General features: G+C 50.5%; 1 protein-coding gene across 1 annotated transcript in view; it reads left to right on the forward strand.

Moving 5' to 3' along the window:
- Positions 1-15,947, forward strand: part of LOC143288832 (uncharacterized) — a 90,388-nt gene extending 74,441 nt beyond the window's left edge. Inside the window, exons 4-8 of the mRNA XM_076597477.1 lie at positions 3,417-3,548; positions 7,529-7,672; positions 9,359-9,640; positions 10,908-11,174; positions 13,570-15,947. Coding sequence (XP_076453592.1) covers positions 3,417-3,548; positions 7,529-7,672; positions 9,359-9,640; positions 10,908-11,174; positions 13,570-14,244 — 1,500 coding nt within the window. The 3' untranslated portion in view covers positions 14,245-15,947. The remainder of the gene's footprint in view (positions 1-3,416; positions 3,549-7,528; positions 7,673-9,358; positions 9,641-10,907; positions 11,175-13,569) is intronic.
- The last annotated feature ends 4,374 nt before the right edge of the window (positions 15,948-20,321 follow it).

Consider the following 20,321-nt stretch of genomic DNA (forward strand, 5'->3'; position numbering starts at 1 on the left):
CAGAGAGGCAGAGATAGACATACACAGACAGTGACAAACAGAGAGTGACAGAGAGGCAGAGATAGACATACACAGACAGTGACAAACAGAGAGGCAGAGATAGACATACACAGACAGTGACAAACAGAGAGAGACAGAGAGGCAGAGATAGACATACACAGACAGTGACAAACAGAGAGTGACAGAGAGGCAGAGATAGACATACACAGACAGTGACAAACAGAGAGGCAGAGATAGACATACACAGACAGTGACAAACAGAGAGAGACAGAGAGGCAGAGATAGACATACACAGACAGTGACAAACAGAGAGAGACAGAGAGGCAGAGATAGACATACACAGACAGTGACAAACAGAGAGTGGCAGAGAGGCAGAGATAGACATACACAGACAGTGACAAACAGAGAGAGACAGAGAGGCAGAGATAGACATACACAGACAGTGACAGAGAGTGACAGAGAGGCAGAGATAGACATACACAGACAGTGACAAACAGAGAGAGACAGAGAGGCAGAGATAGACATACACAGACAGTGACAAACAGAGAGAGACAGAGAGGCAGAGATAGACATACACAGACTGTGACAAACAGAGAGTGACAGAGAGGCAGAGATAGACATACACAGACAGTGACAAACAGAGAGTGACAGAGGCAGAGATAGACATACACAGACAGTGACAAACAGAGAGAGACAGAGAGGCAGAGATAGACATACACAGACAGTGACAAACAGAGAGTGACAGAGGCAGAGATAGACATACACAGACAGTGACAGAGAGTGACAGAGGCAGAGATAGACATACACAGACAGTGACAGAGAGTGACAGAGGCAGAGATAGACATACACAGACAGTGACAGAGAGTGACAGAGGCAGAGATAGACATACACAGACAGTGACAGAGAGTGACAGAGGCAGAGATAGACATACACAGACAGTGACAAACAGAGAGTGACAGAGAGGCAGAGATAGACATACACAGACAGTGACAAACAGAGAGTGACAGAGAGGCAGAGATAGACATACACAGACAGTGACAAACAGAGAGTGACAGAGAGGCAGAGATAGACATACACAGACAGTGACAGAGAGTGACAGAGAGGCAGAGATAGACATACACAGACAGTGACAAACAGAGAGTGACAGAGAGGCAGAGATAGACATACACAGACAGTGACAGAGAGTGACAGAGAGGCAGAGATAGACATACACAGACAGTGACAAACAGAGAGAGACAGAGAGGCAGAGATAGACATGCACAGACAGTGACAAACAGAGAGTGACAGAGGCAGAGATAGACATGCACAGACAGTGACAAACAGAGAGTGACAGAGAGGCAGACATAGACATACACAGACAGTGACAAACAGAGAGTGACAGAGCGGCAGAGATAGACATACACAGACAGTGACAGAGAGTGACAGAGCGGCAGAGATAGACATACACAGACAGTGACAGAGAGTGACAGAGCGGCAGAGATAGACATACACAGACAGTGACAAACAGAGAGTGACAGAGAGGCAGAGATAGACATACACAGACAGTGACAGAGAGTGACAGAGAGGCAGAGATAGACATACACAGACAGTGACAAACAGAGAGAGACAGAGAGGCAGAGATAGACATACACAGACAGTGACAAACAGAGAGAGACAGAGAGGCAGAGATAGACATACACAGACAGTGACAGAGAGTGACAGAGAGGCAGAGATAGACATACACAGACAGTGACAGAGAGTGACAGAGAGGCAGAGATAGACATACACAGACAGTGACAGAGAGTGACAGAGAGGCAGAGATAGACATACACAGACAGTGACAGAGAGGCAGAGATAGACATACACAGACAGTGACAAACAGAGAGTGACAGAGAGGCAGAGATAGACATACACAGACAGTGACAAACAGAGAGAGACAGAGAGGGGCAGAGAGAGTGACTGACAGACAGACCACTGGCAACAGACAGACACAGAGAGAGAGAGAGAGAGAGAGAGAGAGAGAGAGAGAGAGAGAGAGAAGGAAGTGAGGGGGAGTGGAGGAAAGTAGGGATGAGAGAGAGAGGGAGCGGGAGAGAAAGGATGAGAGAGAGAGGGAAAGAAAGGATGAGAGAGAGAGAAAGGATGAGAGAGAGAGGGAGAAAGGATGAGAGAGAGAAAGGATGAGAGAGAGAGGGAGAAAGGATGAGAGAGAGAGGGAGAGAAAGGATGAGAGAGAGAAAGGATGAGAGAGAGAGGGAGAGAAAGGATGAGAGAGAGAAAGGATGAGAGAGAGAGGGAGAGAAAGGATGAGAGAGAGAGGGAGCGGGAGAGAAAGGATGAGAGAGAGAGGGAGAAAGGATGAGAGAGAGAGAAAGGATGAGAGAGAGAGGGAGCGGGAGAGAAAGGATGAGAGAGAGAAAGGATGAGAGAGAGAGGGAGAAAGGATGAGAGAGAGAAAGGATGAGAGAGAGAGGGAGAGAAAGGATGAGAGAGAGAAAGGATGAGAGAGAGAGGGAGAGAAAGGATGAGAGAGAGAGGGAGCGGGAGAGAAAGGATGAGAGAGAGAGAGAGAGGGAGAGAAAGGATGAGAGAGAGAGAGAAAGGATGAGAGAGAGAGAGAGGGAGAGAAAGGATGAGAGAGAGAGAGAGAAAGGATGAGAGAGAGAGGGAGCGGGAGAGAAAGGATGAGAGAGAGAGAGGGGGGGAGAGAAAGGATGAGAGAGAGAGAGAGGGAGAGAAAGGATGAGAGAGAGAGAGAGAGAAAGGATGAGAGAGAGAGGGAGCGGGAGAGAGAGGATGAGAGAGAGGGAGAGAAAGGATGAGAGAGAGAGGGAGAGGGAGAGAAAGGATGAGAGAGAGAGGGAGCGGGAGAGAGAGGATGAGAGAGAGAGGGAGAGAAAGGATGAGAGAGAGCGGGAGAGAAAGGATGAGAGGGAGAGAAAGGATGAGAGAGAGAGGGAGAGAAAGGATGGATGAGAGAGAGAGGGAGAAAGGATGAGAGAGAGAGGGAGCGGGAGATATAGGATAGAGAGAGAGAGGGAGAGAGAAAGGATGAGAGAGAGAGAGGGAGAGAAAGGATGAGAGAGAGAGAGAGAAAGGATGAGAGAGAGAGGGAGCGGGAGATATAGGATGAGAGAGAGAGAGAGAGGGAGAGAAAGGATGAGAGAGAGAGAGAGAGGGAGAGAAAGGATGAGAGAGAGAGGGAGCGGGAGAGAAAGGATGAGAGAGAGAGGGAGAGAAAGGATGAGAGAGAGCGGGAGAGAAAGGATGAGAGGGAGAGAAAGGATGAGAGAGAGAGGGAGAGAAAGGATGGATGAGAGAGAGAGGGAGAAAGGATGAGACAAGAAATAAAGGGTAAGTTGTGTGTGTGTGTGTGTTTGTGTGTGTGCGCGTTCGCGCGTGTGTGTGTATGTATGTGTGTGTGTGTGTGTGGACAGATCCAGAGCGCCATCCTGTCGCACACGTGGCAGTGGGACACGCGGGAGAAGGACAAGGCCCTGGTGGCCAAACAGGAACAGCTGCAGCAGGCACACGTCCACGAACTGGAGATGAGGAAGAAACAAGAACAGGTAGAGAGGCAGCGGGGGTCTGGGGGGGGGAGTGGGGGAGGAGTGGGGGGAGGAGTGGGGGAGGGGAGAATGCTGAGGAAGAGCAGCAGTAGGGGGAGGGGGGAGGGGGAGAATGCTGAGGGAGGGCAGCAGTAGGGGGAGGGGGGAGGGGGAGAATGCTGAGGGAGGGCAGCAGTAGGGGGAGGGCGGGGGCAGGGGGAGAATGCTGAGGAAGGATAGCAGTAGGGGGAGGGGGCAGGGGGAGAATGCTGAGGGAGGGCAGCAGTAGGGGGAGGGGGGAGGGGGAGAATGCTGAGGGAGGGCAGCAGTAGGGGGAGGGGGGAGGGGGAGAATGCTGAGTGAGGGCAGCAGTAGGGGGAGGGGGAGAATGCTGAGGGAGGGCAGCAGTAGGGGGAGGGGGGAGGGGGAGAATGCTGAGTGAGGGCAGCAGTAGGGGGAGGGGGAGAATGCTGAGGGAGGGCAGCAGTAGGGGGAGGGGGGGAGGGGGAGAATGCTGAGGAAGGGCAGCAGTAGGGGGAGGGGGAAGGGGGAGAATGCTGAGGGAGGGCAGCAGTAGGGGGAGGGGGAAGGGGGAGAATGCTGAGGGAGGGCAGCAGTAGGGGGAGGGGGAAGGGGGAGAATGCTGAGGGAGGGCAGCAGTAGGGGGAGGGGGAGAATGCTGAGGGAGGGCAGCAGTAGGGGAGGGGGAGAATGCTGAGGGAGAATGCTGAGGAAGAGCAGCGAGTAGGGGGAGGGGGGGAGGGGGAGAATGCTGAGGGAGGGCAGCAGTTAGGGGGAGGGGGGGAGGGGGGAGAATGCTGAGGGAGGGCAGCAGTAGGGGGAGGGGGAAGGGGGAGAATGCTGAGGAAGGAAAGCAGTAGGGGAGGGGGGCAGGGGGGAGAATGCTGAGGAGGAGCAGCAGTAGGGGGAGGGGGAAGGGGGAGAATGCTGAGGGAGGGCAGCAGTAGGGGGAGGGGGAAAGGGGGAGAATGCTGGGGGAGGGCAGCAGTAGGGGGAGGGGGGGAGGGGGAGAATGCTGAGGAAGGATAGCAGTTAGGGGAGGGGGGCAGGGGGAGAATGCTGAGGGAGAGCAGCAGTAGGGGGAGGGGGCAGGGGGGAGAATGCTGAGGGAGAGCAGCAGTAGGGGGAGGGGGGAAGGGGGAGAATGCTGAGGGAGGGCAGCAGTAGGGGGAGGGGGGAGGGGGAGAATGCTGAGGAAGGGCAGCAGTAGGGGGAGGGGGGGAGGGGGAGAATGCTGAGGAAGGGCAGCAGTAGGGGGAGGGGGGAGGGGGAGAATGCTGAGGGAGGGCAGCAGTAGGGGGAGGGGGGAGGGGGAGAATGCTGAGGGAGGGCAGCAGTAGGGGGAGGGGGGAGGGGGAGAATGCTGAGGGAGGGCAGCAGTAGGGGGAGGGGGGAGGGGGGAGAATGCTGGGGGAGGGCAGCAGTAGGGGGAGGGGGGAGGGGGAGAATGCTGAGGGAGGGCAGCAGTAGGGGGAGGGGGAAGGGGGAGAATGCTGGGGGAGGGCAGCAGTAGGGGGAGGGGGGAGGGGGAGAATGCTGAGGAAGGATAGCAGTAGGGGGAGGGGGCAGGGGGAGAATGCTGAGGGAGAGCAGCAGTAGGGGGAGGGGGCAGGGGGAGAATGCTGAGGGAGAGCAGCAGTAGGGGGAGGGGGAAGGGGGAGAATGCTGAGGGAGGGCAGCAGTAGGGGGAGGGGGCAGGGGGAGAATGCTGAGGAAGGATAGCAGTAGGGGGAGGGGGCAGGGGGAGAATGCTGAGGGAGAGCAGCAGTAGGGGGAGGGGGAAGGGGGAGAATGCTGAGGAAGGATAGCAGTAGGGGGAGGGGGCAGGGGGAGAATGCTGAGGGAGAGCAGCAGTAGGGGGAGGGGGGAGGGGGGAGAATGCTGAGGAAGGGCAGCAGTAGGGGGAGGGGGGAGGGGGAGAATGCTGAGGAAGGGCAGCAGTAGGGGGAGGGGGGAGGGGGAGAATGCTGAGGAAGGGCAGCAGTAGGGGGAGGGGGGAGGGGGAGAATGCTGAGGAAGGGCAGCAGTAGGGGGAGGGGGGAGGGGGAGAATGCTGAGGAAGGATAGCAGTAGGGGGAGGGGGGGAGGGGGAGAATGCTGGGGGAGGGCAGCAGTAGGGGGAGGGGGAGAATGCTGAGGAAGGGCAGCAGTAGGGGGAGGGGGCAGGGGGAGAATGCTGAGGAAGGATAGCAGTAGGGGGAGGGGGCAGGGGGAGAATGCTGAGGGAGAGCAGCAGTAGGGGGAGGGGGAAGGGGGAGAATGCTGAGGAAGGATAGCAGTAGGGGGAGGGGGCAGGGGGAGAATGCTGAGGGAGAGCAGCAGTAGGGGGAGGGGGGAGGGGGAGAATGCTGAGGAAGGGCAGCAGTAGGGGGAGGGGGGAGGGGGAGAATGCTGAGGAAGGGCAGCAGTAGGGGGAGGGGGGAGGGGGAGAATGCTGAGGAAGGGCAGCAGTAGGGGGAGGGGGGGAGGGGGAGAATGCTGAGGAAGGGCAGCAGTAGGGGGAGGGGGGAGGGGGAGAATGCTGAGGAAGGATAGCAGTAGGGGGAGGGGGGAGGGGGAGAATGCTGGGGGAGGGCAGCAGTAGGGGGAGGGGGAGAATGCTGAGGAAGGGCAGCAGTAGGGGGAGGGGGGAGGGGGAGAATGCTGAGGAAGGGCAGCAGTAGGGGGAGGGGGGAGGGGGAGAATGCTGAGGAAGGATAGCAGTAGGGGGAGGGGGGGAGGGGGAGAATGCTGAGGGAGGGCAGCAGTAGGGGGAGGGGGAGAATGCTGAGGGAGGGCAGCAGTAGGGGGAGAGGGGCGGAGGGGGAGGAGGGGGGTTGCAGAATGCTCCATCGCCTAAAAAAAGAAAAAAGAGAGAGCTGATGTGAACAGAGGGGCAGATCGTAACCTGTGTGTGTCACACACACACACACACACACACACACACACACACACACACACACACACACACACACACACACTGATTGATTCTCAACAGCTCATCCCTTTCCAGTATGAACTAAAATGACTATTTGTGAGTTTTGATAGTTTCAGAATTTTGTTGGTAGTATTTTTGATTGTGTACTATTTACGATTGTATGCTATGACTTGTGTGTGTGTGCGTGCGCGTATGCTTGTGTGTGTCTTGTGGGTGTGTGTGTTGGGGGTGGGATGAATAATCTTTAATGATGTTTGGTATCCTGTGTTCAATTTTTCCTTTTTGATATTTACATGCTTGTTCTATTTGTAAACGCCTAGGGCTTATTTTCAAGATTAGGCTTTAAATGGTCATAATAACAATAATAATGATGATGATAATAATGATGATAATGATAATAATAATAATAATAATAATACCGGGGCAGACAAAGCGATATCAGACTGAAGCCACAGCAGTACGAACAGTTCAGTGATATAACAGATGATGTCATCTGAGAAGACAGCCAGAAATAAATCAATGAAGAGAGGGACAGACTGGTGTTTGGAGACATCCAGAGTAAATAAAGAGGGGTTAGTCAACCAAACGGACAGTTTATCATGCTATTCCCAGGCTGAATACAACACTCTGTGTGTGTGTGTGTGTGTGTGTGTGTGTGTGTGTGTGTGTGTGCGTGCGTGTGTGTGTGTGTGTGTGCGTGTTCGCGCATACACGTCTGTGTGTGTGTGTGTGTGTGTGGTTGTTTGCGCATACGTCTGTGTTTCTGCATGCATATCAGTCGTGTGGCTGTGTGCCTGTATGGGACTGGGGGAGAGGGGTATGGAGGTGTGGGGGGTTTGTGCTTACACCTCAGCGTGTATGCGAGCGATATGTGCACGCTCATGCATAGGCCTTTGTGGATTTCTTGGCTTATTTAATAAATGTTTGATGCAAATGTTTAAATGACTGTCACGTGCATTTACGTTCCATCGGGTGTTTTGTGTTTGTTTGTTTGTTTGTGCACTACGGGCAACTTGGCCTGTTTTGACGAACTGGCACAAGTCCTCTGTTTTCTGACTCTCAGGTACTGGAAGCCCAGAGACAGGTCAAGGAAGCAAGGGAAGAAACTATGGCAGTGAGGGCCGAGTTGAGGGCCCTGACTGACAACGCCAGCAGACTCCAGAACCAGATGAGAGGGCAGATGGACACACAGATGCGCTTCAGTATGGTGAGGCCTTCTTCGGGTTACAGTCTAGACAAACAGAGGCAGGTCGGCCTCGGTAAATTCACCACCTACGCTACAAATGAAAAATAACGGTACTCTCTACATTTTTTAAAATATTGCTTGACCTATCTTCCTTTTATTGTCATCTCTTGGCAACAAGCAGAAACTGAAATGAAATCTGACTGAGACCAAGGATTTCACACGCATGAAAGCGGCTTTGGCGAGTAGATGAAATGGAATAAAACAGAATTTAAACACACATACACACACGCGCGCATGCAACGCACGCGCGCACGCACGCGCGCACAGATAGAGAGAGGATTGCCACTTCCCATACAGATCACGCCAATTACAGAACCCCAATCCTTTTTTTTAACACAGAGGCACATAACTATAGGGTTCATATGTTGACAGTTCTTTCAGTTGCCGTATGATTGTTGCTGAACATAGTTTGTGGACGCTCCCCTTTCACCGCACTCAGTTTTCCCACGCCGTCTCCTCCGCATTCCCCACCATCAGCATTTCCATTCTGGCTGCCCGCATCTGAAACGTTATGTCCTTCTGACATTGTGGACCTGGTGTCAGGTGGGCACACTTCCCCCGGCTCACTTTCCTGGGATGGTTGATAATTTATCGAGTAAACCCCGACTGTAACTAACCATGTAGATAGGTATATAGATACACAGATATATACTCGACACACATGCGCATGTGCACACACCTCCTCTTCCTCACCCTTCCTCGAAGGAAATCAGTGTTTTGATTTGATGTCAACTTTACATGGACAGAAACAGACGTTCATGAATTGGTCTTGTTGCGCTGTTTTCCGTATGTTTCACTTGGTTTGAATTTCACACGGACTGAGAGAAACGTGGTTGAACTGGTCTGTCTAGAGTTGTTTTGACTGACCTGCTGGTTAATATCATTTTGTGTTCTCTTCCGAATTCCACTGGATTTTTCAGAACTGATGGATGATGATACATTGCATTGTATCGTATTGTGTTGTATTGTACTGTGTTGTATTGTATTGTGTTGTGTTGTGTTGCGTTGTATTGTATTGTATTGCGTTGTATCGTATTGTGTTGTGTTGAATTGTGTTGTATCATATTGTGTTGCATTGTATTGTGTTGCATTGTATTGTGTTTTATCGTATTGTGTTATGTTGTATTGTGTTGCATTGTGTTGTATTGCATTGCATTGTATCGTATTGTGGTTTATTGTATTGTGTTGTATCAGATTGTATCGTATTGTATCTTATTGTAATGTGTTGTATTGTGTTGTGTTGTATTGTATTGTGTTTGATTTTATTGTATCGCATTGTATTGTATCGTAATAGATTTATTTTTTTCGTATTGTAGTGCATTGCATTGTAATGTATTGTACCACTAAGCCATCGCGACATAATTTGATTGTATTGGATTCGACTGGATTGGAATGGATGGGATTTTCAACCTTCCCAACTCCCCCACCCTCACCTCCGCTATGATAGTGATAATAATTTGATCAGATTGGCACTGGATCAGATTTGATGTTCATCCTGCCCACCAAACCCGCCCCCCTCCCACCATTTCCCCACCCCACCCACCCCCACCTCCCCCATGATGTTAATAATAATAATTTGATCAGATTGGCACTGGATTGGATTTGATGTTCATGCTTCCCACCATCCCCGCCCCCCACCTCCCCCAGGCTAACGACAGCATCGCCCAGAGGACCAGCCAACGCCTGCAGACGGCGGAGGAAACCCTGAGGGCGGTGCAGGACAAGCTGACGGCGGTGGTCAGGCTGTCACCGCGGGACCAGGAGCGGGACCAGATGCGGCTGGCCGAGAACCCCTTCGCCTTCCTGCCCGAGGATGTGGACGTCTTCCTGCAGCAGTTCAAGAAGCTACTGGTCGTGCAGCTCAGGTACGAGGACCTGCTGGTGGAGAAGAACTACATCCTGACCCACCTGGGGCTGCCCGAGGAGAAGGTGGGTGTTGGGGGAGGGGGCAGATGGGGAGGGGGGAGATGCATCGTATTGTATTGCTGTATTGTTTTGTACCGTATTGTATCGTATCGCATTGCATTTATTGTATCGTGTTGAATTGTATTGCATTGTATTGCATTGTAATGTATTGCATCATATCGTATCGTTTCTTATTGTATTGTATTGTATTGTGTTGTGTTGTGTTGTATTGTATTGCATTGTATCATAATATTGTATCATAAGTGGGTAGGTGGGTGGCAGGGTAGGTGGGTGTAGGTGGGGGGTAGGTGTGTGGGGTGGGGATATGAGGTAGGTGGGGTGGGGGATAGGTGGGTGTGTGGGGTATGGGGTAGGTGGGGGCGGAGGGTTGGTGGGGGTTATGGGGCGGGGGGGGGGGAGGTACGTGGCTATGGAGATAGGTGAGTGGTTTTGTTCTGGTGGGCAGGTGAGTGAGTATGTTGGTGAGGAAGTGAGGTATGGATTGGTGTGTGTGTGTGCGTGTCTGTGTGTGTGTGTGTGTGTGTGTGTGTGTGTGTGTGTGTGTGCACATGCGCGTGCGTGTGCAGAATATGTCTATATATCTATATAGCTATCTATATCTATCTATATATCTGCGATGAGTCAGACTAATGATAATGTCTTCTTCTTCTTCTTCTTCTTGGTTTTTTTGTTTGTTTGTTTTGGGTTTTTTGGGGTTTTTTATATTGTTATTGTTGTCGTCGTCGTTGTGGTCGTCATCGTCATCATTATTATTATTAATGTTATTGTTATAATCACCATTATCATTGCCACCACCACCATCACTGACCACGGACCCATCATCATCATAATGACCACCAACACTGACCCTGACCACCAACACTGACCACGAACCCATCATCACACTGACACCAACACTGACCACGGACCCATCATCATCACACTGACCACCAACACTGACCACGGACCCACCACCATCACACTGACCAACATCACTGACCACGGACCCACCACCATCACACTGACCACCAACACTGACCACGGACCCACCACCATCACACTGACCAACATCACTGACCACGGACCCACCACCATCACACTGACCAACATCACTGACCACGGACCCACCACCATCACACTGACCAACATCACTGACCACGGACCCACCACCATCACACTGACCACCAACACTGACCACGGACCCACCACCATCACACTGACCACCAACACTGACCACGGACCCATCATCATCACACTGACCAACAACACTGACCACGGACCCACCGTGCAGGCGGACGAGGACCAGGAGCCGGGCACCCTGCTGAAGGCTTTCCAGGACCACGTGAGCAGCAACGAGGCCGTGGTGGAGGCCCTGCGCCAGGAGGCGGCCCGCTGCGGAGGCCTGCTGGAGGAGATGTCGACCAGCCGGCGGGAGGAGGAGCGGAAGTTGGCGGCGGCTGGCACCGTGTGGCAGAACGCCATCATGGCCGTCATGAGGAAACAGCTGCAGGACCTCAAGGCCGCCCTGAGAAAGAAGGACAGCACTCTGGGCATCAAGGTGAGAATGACAGAGATGGAGTGTGGGGTTGGGTGGTGTGAGGTGGTGTGGGATGGCGTGGGGTGGGGTGGTGTGCGGTGCGGTGCGGTTTGGGGTGGTGTGGGGTGGTGTGGGATGGTGTGGGGTGGGGTGGTGTGGGGTGGTGTGGGATGGTGTGGGGTGGGGTGGTGTGCGGTGCGGTGCGGTTTGGGGGTGGTGTGGGGTGGTGTGGGGTGGGGTGGGGTGGGGTGCGGTGCGGTGCGGTGCGGTGCGGTGCGGTTTGGGGTGGTGTGGGGTGGGTTGTGATGTGGGGTGGTGTGGTGTGGTGTGAGGTGGTGTGGTGTGGTGTGGCGTGGTGTGGGATGGTGTGGGGTGGGGTGGGTTGTGATGTGGGGTGGTGTGGGATGGTGTGGGGTGGGGTGGTGTGGTGTGGTGTTGACGTGTGGTGTGGTGTTCACATGTGGTGTGGTGTGGTGTGGTGTGGACGTGTGGTGTGGTGTGGTGTGGACGGGTGGTGTGGTGTGGTGTTCACATGTGGTGTGGTGTGGTGTGGTGTGGTGTCGTGTGGTGTGGTGTTTACATGTGGTGTGGTGTGGTGTGTGTGGGCTTGCGGTAAATTGATAACAAATAAACAAACAGATAACACGTCCTCATACGTCATAATCATAACTGTCAAAATAATGAAAAATGGTGGATCAATTTTGAATTCGAGGATGATAATTAGGTCACCCTTTTGAAAAGCACAACCATGACCAGGACTGTACCCGGTGTCTGTCACTCACGCCCCCTCCCCCTGAACTCAGGAAAATCACTAGCATTCGCCATCTTCTCACTTCTGATGCAACCAAAACTCTCGTCTGTTCTCTCGTTCAGTCTGAATTTGATTACTGTGACTCCTTACTCTCTGCCATTCCTCAGTACCTCCTAGACAAACTTCCAAAGGTTCAAAATTCAGCAGCACGACTGATCTTCAGAGTCAGAAAACACGAACACGTACAGCCACTCCTTCAACAACTTCACTGGCTCCCAATCTCTGCAAGAATACAACATAAAACATCCACTCTTTGCTTCAACTCTCTCACTGATCCCTACTTTCCTGTCTATCTTTCTGATCTCCTTCATATCTATACCCCTGCCAGACAACTCCGCTTTTCTTCAGACAATAGAACCTTTACTGTTCCTCGAAGCAAAACAAAGACTTATGGCAAGCGATCTTTTTCTCACTTTGCGACAACTGGTTGGAACCAGCTTCCACTCACAACTCGTCACTCTGAAACCCCTCACAGTTTAAAACTGCCCAGAAGACACACCTGTTCAGACAGTCATACAATGTTGTACTGATGAAATGAAATAGAGGTGTGTGGTTGTGGCGTGTGTGGGGAGGGGGGCGTTGTGGGGGTGGGTGTGTGTGTGTGTGGGGGGGGGGGGCGTATGTGTGTGTGTATGTGTGTTTTCGAATGTATAAATATGACTGAGAGATTTTTAACACGAACTGTTTTATGAAGTAATGTTTTACTTTGTTTACTCAGTTGTTCATCAGTTGTGCTTTTGTTGTTGTTGATGAGTTGTGTGTGTGTGTGTGTGTGTGTGTGTGTGTGTGTGTGTGTGTGTGTGTGTGTGCGCGCTAGTGTATGTGGGCGGAGTGGAGGTGTGAGTGTTGTTTTTTACATTTTTGAGGTTTAATTTCTTAAATGTAATAATGTACATACGTTTTTACTAGAAATGTTTGATGAATATTGCTTTATCATGTGATGTTGTAGCCCGTGTGTTTCAATTGTTTGTCATTCGTGTGTGTGTGTGTGTGTGTGTGTGTGTGTGTGTGTGTGTGTGTGTGTGTGTGTGTGTGTGTGTGTGTGTAATGTCGTAGTAGTTTGCATTATTTGATTGTTGATCTGTGTTCGTGTGTGTATGTGCCTGTAGGTGCGTGTATGTGTGTGTGTCACTGAGTGAGTGCGTGAGTAATGTGTCTGAGTATGCGGCTTGTGTTTGTTGGTGCATGCGTGCGTGCGTGCGCGCGCGCGCGCGCGTGTGTGTATGTGTGTGTGTGCGCGCGCGCACGTTGTGTGTTTTGTGTGTTTGTATGTATGTATGTGTGTATGTATGTACCTACGTATATATGCATGCGCATACATGCTTGTGTTCTTTCAATTTCAATTGTCTACTTTTTTTCTTTTTTTTTGGGGGGGGGGGTGTCTTTTTTTTTTTTATACCTGTTGCATTTCTTGATTTAATCAACTGGCATGCCCTCTTTTGATTGTTCTCTCTGACCTGTGTTTCAAATTATATGCATATGTTTGTGTGGGGATGTTTGAGTGAATGTTTTTAGTGCTATTGTAAAGCGCATAGAGCTTCAAGAATATGCGCTATAGCAAGAAGTCTTAATAAATAAATAAATCACCCTCACCCATCCCCGCAGGACGCGGAGGTCAGCAAGCTGAGGTCCAAGGTGTCGGAGCTGGAGGCCGCCCTGACCGCCAAGACCCGGGAGGCGGAGCTGGCCTCACGCGCCGCCCTCGCCGCCAGCGACCTGCACAACGGCCACAGCGACAGCCTGGACCCGCCCACCTCCTCCGCCTCCCCCCACACCCACACCACCACCACGGGCAGCACCAGCCACGGCCTGCCCCCACTCAAGTCGGCCGTGTCACACAAGACGTGCCCCAGCCCCAGGCCCGCCTTGCAGCAGCGGGTCAGCAGGGCCGTCGTCCCGCGGGGCTTGGTGATGCACACCGACACCCCGCCTACCATGTACCCGGCCGGACTCACCACCCTGCAGCTGCGCGTGGACCCCCAGCCCCGCCCTGTGGTGGGTGCAGGGGCAGGGGCAGGGCCTCCCTCCTCCTCCTCCACCACCAACCCTGCAGATCTCCGGGGCAGCAGCAGCGGGGTGGGGGTGGGGAGGCCGCCCATGGGATCCACCCTGGGTGACCTGAGGGCCATGCACAGCCGCTACCCGGGCCTGTCCCGGGGCGCACCCGGGGCCGGGGGGTCTGGGCTGGACGGGGGTTCGGCACCCCTGCCCTCCGGCAAGACCATCCACACCTCCTCGCCCGCCGCCGCGCGACGTAAGATAGCTATCAAGGTCAAGTAGGCAGGGCGAGGGGGTTGGGGGGAGGGGGGGTTGTGGTGGGGGGTTGCGTTGTGTTGTGATGTGGTGTATTGTATTGTGATGCACTGAACTGTATTGTGTTGCGTTGTTTTGTATTGTGTTGTGTTGTGTTGTGATGCATTGAATGTCATTGTGTTGTATTGTGTTGTGTTGTGTTGTGATGCGTTGAATGGTATTGTGTTGTGTTGTGTTGTGTTGTGATGCGTTGAATGGTATTGTGTTGTGTTGTGTTGTGTTGTGATGCATTGAATGTCATTGTGTTGTATTGTGTTGTGTTGTGTTGTGATGCGTTGAATGGTATTGTGTTGTGTTGTGTTGTGTTGTGATGCGTTGAATGGTATTGTGTTGAATTGTGTTGTGTTGTGTTTTGTTGTGTTGTGATGCATTGAATTGTGTTGTATTGTTTTGTGTTGTGTTTTGTTGTGTTGTGATGCGTTGAATGGTATTGTGTTGTGTTGTGTTTTGTTGTGTTGTGATGCGTTGAATGGTATTGTGTTGTGTTGTATGGATCACTCCACACGTTTTGATACCTCCTTGAAACGTGTGTGTGTGTGTGTGTGTGTGTGTGTGTGTGTGTGTGTGTGTGTTGCTGTTGTTGTTATTTGGGGGTTTTTAACTCCAGGGCATGGAGAGGTATTTCATGTGACAGCTGCAATGTCTGAAACCAAAACACAGCAAAACAGGACAGTATTTTATTGCACTGCATTATATAGTGTTGCACTGGATTGTATTGCATGATTTGGTCACAGCATATTTCTCGTATTCAGCTATGTGGCGTGATGGCCTAGAGGTAACGCGTCCGCACAGGAAGCGAGAGAATCTGAGCGCGTTGGTTCGAATCACGGCTGAGCCGCCGATATTTTCTCCCCCTTTACTAGACCTTGAGTGGTGGTCTGGACGCTAGTCATTCGGATGAGACGATAAACCGAAGTCCCGTGTGCATCATGCACTTAGCGCACGTAAAAGAACCCACGGCAACAAAAGGGTTGTTCCTGGCAAAATTCTGTAGAAAAATCCACTTCGATAGGAAAAACAAATAAAACTGCACGCAGGAAAAAATACAAAAAAAAAAAAAAAAAAAAAAAAAATGGATGGCGCTGTAGTGTAGCGACGCGCTCTCCCTGGGTAGAGCAGCCCGAATTTCACACAGAGAAATCTGTTGTGATAAAAAGAAATACAAATACAGAAATACAAACCAAGGGGAGGCCTCGCAGCCACCCTGCAACGCCAGCCATTTTATCTGTCTGCATGTCTGTTTCACTTCTTTTTCTTTTATCAGAATTTGGCCAGAGACAACCCTTTTGTTGCTGTGGGTTCTTTTACGGGCTCAGAGGGGCGTCACAGCGTTCGGACGGATCCATACACGCTACACCACATCTGCTAAGCAGAAGCCTGAACAGCAGTATAACCCAACGCGCTTTTGCGTGCGCTAAGTGCGTGTGCTGCACACGGAACCTCGGTTTACTGTCCCATTCGAAACGCCAGCACCCAGGCCATCGGTGAAGGTGTAGTGGAAGAGGGCGCGGGGGCGTGGGGGGGCAGGGAATGGTCTGACGATAAGATAAACAAATACAACTGCAAACAGGAAAAAATACCCGAAAAATGGGTGGCGCTCGCAGTGTAGCGACGCAGTCTCCCTTGGAGGGAAGCCCGGATTTCACACAGAGAAATGTGTTGTGACAAAAAATAAGAGAAATACAAATACAAACTTTGTTGTTCAGTTTAGGGGGCGGGGGTGGGGAGCATTCATTTCCCGAGGGAAAGGCCAGTGAAGAGGGTAGTAACGGAGGGTGGAGGGGTGGGTATGGGGGGAGGTCAGGGGGAGTCAATAAGAGGGAAAGGGGGAGTGAAGAGGGTAGTAACGGAGGGTGGAGGGGTGGGTATGGGGGAGAGGTCGGGGGGAGTCAGTAAGAGGGAAAGGCCAGTGACTTCCATTGCAGAAGGGTGGGAAGGGGTTGAGGCCTTTCAAATCCTGTGAGGGGTTTCATATTCTCACCTTGTGTGTGTGTGTGTGTGTGTGTGTCTGTGTCTGTGTGTGTGTGTTTTGGTTGTTCTTGGTTTTTTGTTTGTTTGTTTTTTCTGTTGTTGTTTGTTTTTTGGTTGTTCTTGGTTTTTTGTTTGTTTTTTCTGTTGTTGTTTTGTTTTGTTTTTGTTTTGTTTTTGTTTGGTTGTTTGTTTGTTTTTTTTTGGGGGGGGGTCATTTTGTGTGTGTGTTTGTGTGTGTGTGTGTGTGTGTGGATCTGAACAAAGTGGACAAAGCGATATAAAAAATATTCAATAAAAACACAGAGAGAGACAAAGATAACGTGTAACTCAGTGGACTTGACGCCCTGGGTTATCGACGGACCCAGTACTACAAGGCAGTCCGCTCCGCTCGTTGTGGGCCTCAAATGGAGTCAGGCAGTCATTATCAGGAGTGAATTGGAAGGTGTGGGAGAACACAGCATACACAGGGACTGCTGTCTGTGGCCTTTCCAAGTTTCGTCGTCAAAAGAGGAAAATTGAGACAAGGAATAAAGCCGGCATGCGCAGTGTGAGAGAGAGGAAGAGGAAGAACATGTGCGCGCGCGTGTGTGTTCATGTGTGTGTGTGTGTGTGTGTGTGTGTGTGTACGAGAGACAGAGAGAGAGAGAGGGGGGGGGGAGCCGGAGAATGGTCATGATTAAATTCTGCAAAGTAATGTATATCTTTCTTAAAACAGCAAAAGATTTTTATAAAATACCTTAAACTGACGACACCTTTTCAACGACATTTTGTATTCACAATGAATGTGGTAGCAAACAATGGAGTTACTTCTTGTGCGATGTGCGATGCGTGGAATCAATGTTTTCACACAATATGTATTTGTGGAATGATCAAATGCCCTTGTTTGTGTTGTTTTCTCTCTCCGACTGTCTGTTTATGATAATTATATATTAATGTATATCTAAGTACGTGTGTACATAATTACTGACGTAGTCAGTATGCACCCGTGCATATATGAATAGCAGTTTAATTGTGTATGTCAGTATAGGCCAATGTACGCATATCATATAAAATGATACACACATACTTTTTTTCTTTTCTTTTTTTAAGCTTGTGTGTTGTTGTTTTTGCAACTGACTGCATGCAGTCATCACGTGAAATGGGCAGAACGCCACAACCATTTCATTAGTCATACTGTTGATAATGTGACATAGCTGGTTACTCAACACGTGTCGTTTGTTTGTATCATTCTTTTTGTGACGCTAGCAGTCTGTTCTATCTTCTTCCTTCAATGAAGGTTGATGAATGACTAGTAACGAAGGCTGCTGTGCGCCTCGATATAATCTGTGTGTGCGTTTTTGTTTTCATCTGTCTGTTTCTTTGGCTGTGTGTTCCGGTGTATTTTCACTGAGCATTGCGTCCTACTCATTTGACCGATGGGTGCATACCAGTTCCATCAGCTACTGCCCATTGTCTAAAAATTGTTGATACTATTGTTGCACACAACTCTACAGTATTTCGACCCGTGCGATCCTTGTTATTTGCGTCAGGGTATGGGTATACCTGGGGTTGTGGAAGAGGCCGTGTTCAGCGGTGGGAAAGTGGCAGTAAGATTCACCTGCTGTAGGCCAGTAATTATAGAAGGTTTGTACGCTGATCAGAACTCGTCCAAAACATCTGTAACCTGAAAGACTGCTGTGTATGAAACACAGCGTTGTGGTAAATGTGTTCTCTCGTGTACGTGTGTGTGAAATACGCTCCGATTCAACGTCGTAACAGTAGTCCTGTTGAGGTCACGTGATAAAAACGGGAGTTGGTGTGGTGCCTGTATACTGATTATATCGAGCGCTGTACTGACCACACAAGAATGATAACATATGTCAATAATGGTACTGTTCGTGATTTACGTTGTGTGCTCGGGAATCAAATTCACAACTTTGGGAATATGCGCGTGCGTATGTGTCTCTGTGTGTGTACGTGCGTGTGGCATTCTTCCCGAGGACCATACCAGAATGGAACAAGCTGCCTCAGGAAGTTGTGACAGCCGAGTCACTGGACTGCTTCAAGTCCAGACTGGCCTCTCATCTCTAAAAGTGAATTCCCCCTCCCCCATTCCCCCCTCCTCTCGCCCAGCAGTGCCCCCATCACCCTCCTCCTAACCACCCACACATCCAAAAATCACCATGTTCCCCCCCCCCCCCCCCCCCCCCCCCAGCTGATGCAGAGGCTTGGCATCATGTCTACTTTGGTTGAAACGACTGCACACGAAGTTCACTTTCAGCGTTGTGTGTGTGTGTGAATCATCAGGGTCCGTCCTTTGCCTGTTTATCGATGGGGAAGTGTAAAGTATACATGGGAAGCCACTCTCACCCTCCCCTCTTCTGTGCATGGAGCCGCGTGTTTGGGTGTCGGTGTGGGTTTGTGTGCGTTTGAAGCGGCGATGAAGGCAGGAGAAACACATATCATGCTTAGGGAACAAAACTGTGATTCTCTGATCGGCTGGCTGGTTGGCTGCCTCATTGAGAGATTGGATGGTTGGTTAGTTGTTGTGATGGTAAGTGTCTGTTTGTTTGGTGTGTGTGCCAGTGTGTGTGTGTGTCTGTGTGTGTGCCAGTGTGTGTGTGTGTGTGTGTGTGTGTGTGTGTGCCAGTGTGTGTGTGTGTGTGTGTGTGTGTGTGTGTGTGTGTGTGTTCACAAGAACTTTGACGTCTTTGCTGGTTACAATTCCTAAGTCTATATGTTAAATAGATCGATATTTGTTTTATTACATTAATTTTGACAGTTTTCGTTCTTTCGTTTGTTCAAATTTCGTTCATTTCGGACACAAACGAGACGAACGAGAGACCCCCCCCCCCCCCTCCCCCCGCTTCCCTATATATAGATATATAGATGTAATCAGTTCGTTATTTAAGTGGCGTGGCTTCCCAGTCCACAGTTATTTTTTGTTTGTTTTGATGTTGTATGTTTGCTTGCCTGCATTTTTACTTTACGGTTTGTTGATTTCATCTTCTTTCTTGACACACTCAGTCTTTTTCCTTTTACGGTTTTTTTTTTTTTCAATCCTTCATCTCTTCTTTGTTTTCTTTGTCTCTCGTCCTTTCTTTCTGATTCATTGCATCTCTCTTTATTTTGTTTTATCAGTTCTGCGAGTGGTATTCATCATATACGTCTGATGAGGTGTGCTGAGATCTCTTACGTGTTCATGTATTCAGGTAAATACCAGTTTACTCACTCACGGGAATGCATGTTGCCTGTATTCTGTTTAATTCTATGCAGAATGATCAGGCATGATGCAAAACTTTCACCTGTCCTGATTTAGATTAAGAAGAAACAAACGAATGAAGGGGTGTCAAATTTTCTCTTTATGTTTCATATACATGTACAAAATTAGTTCAAATTTTTCTCAGTCAACCCGCCGGTTGTGGACGATGAGAGGTTTGAGGTAAAAGCGGCGAAGGGAGAGAATCGGGGACCGCGTCATGTCCTGGTCACAGTGAACATGAGCACACCGCCCCGATGGCCGTAAAAGGCTTATGGGGACCTCCAACCTGTGTGGATCAGTTGACGCTTTTTGCTTGAGGCGATGTGAGAGTTGGACACCTCTTTTTTTCTTTTTCGCTTTTTCGCTTGGGGAGGTGGGGGAGGGGATTGGGGTATGTTGGGGTTTTTTTTGGGGGGGAGGGGGGTGCGAGAAGGAGGTGGGGGCTGGGGGTGGGCTGAGGGGGGTCAGTGTTGGTTCGCTAACTCGTTCTGTTGCTCGTTTGATAGCTCATCTGTTTGAATTTTGCCTTTGGAATGCTGGGGAATAATATGACTCATGTCATCCCTTCCTGAGTTGTCTTGTTTGTTTGTTTGTTGTGTTTTTTGTTTTTGTTTTTGCTGTTTTATTTGAGCTACTGATACAGATACCGATACTGTTACTGTTTCATTTGTGACAGTGGTGTGTGAAGGGGCTGGGGAAGTGGTAGGGGGAAACGTGTGGCTTTCACCCATCAGTAAATGGGAGACTGGGGTGGAGGTTCGAGAGTGGGTGAGTGATGGGGAGGGGGGACTGGTACTCCTAGTTACCTAACGCATTTGTCACCAAGGGAGGC

Source organism: Babylonia areolata, chromosome 13, assembly GCF_041734735.1.
Source record: "Babylonia areolata isolate BAREFJ2019XMU chromosome 13, ASM4173473v1, whole genome shotgun sequence".
NCBI lineage: Eukaryota > Metazoa > Mollusca > Gastropoda > Neogastropoda > Buccinidae > Babylonia > Babylonia areolata.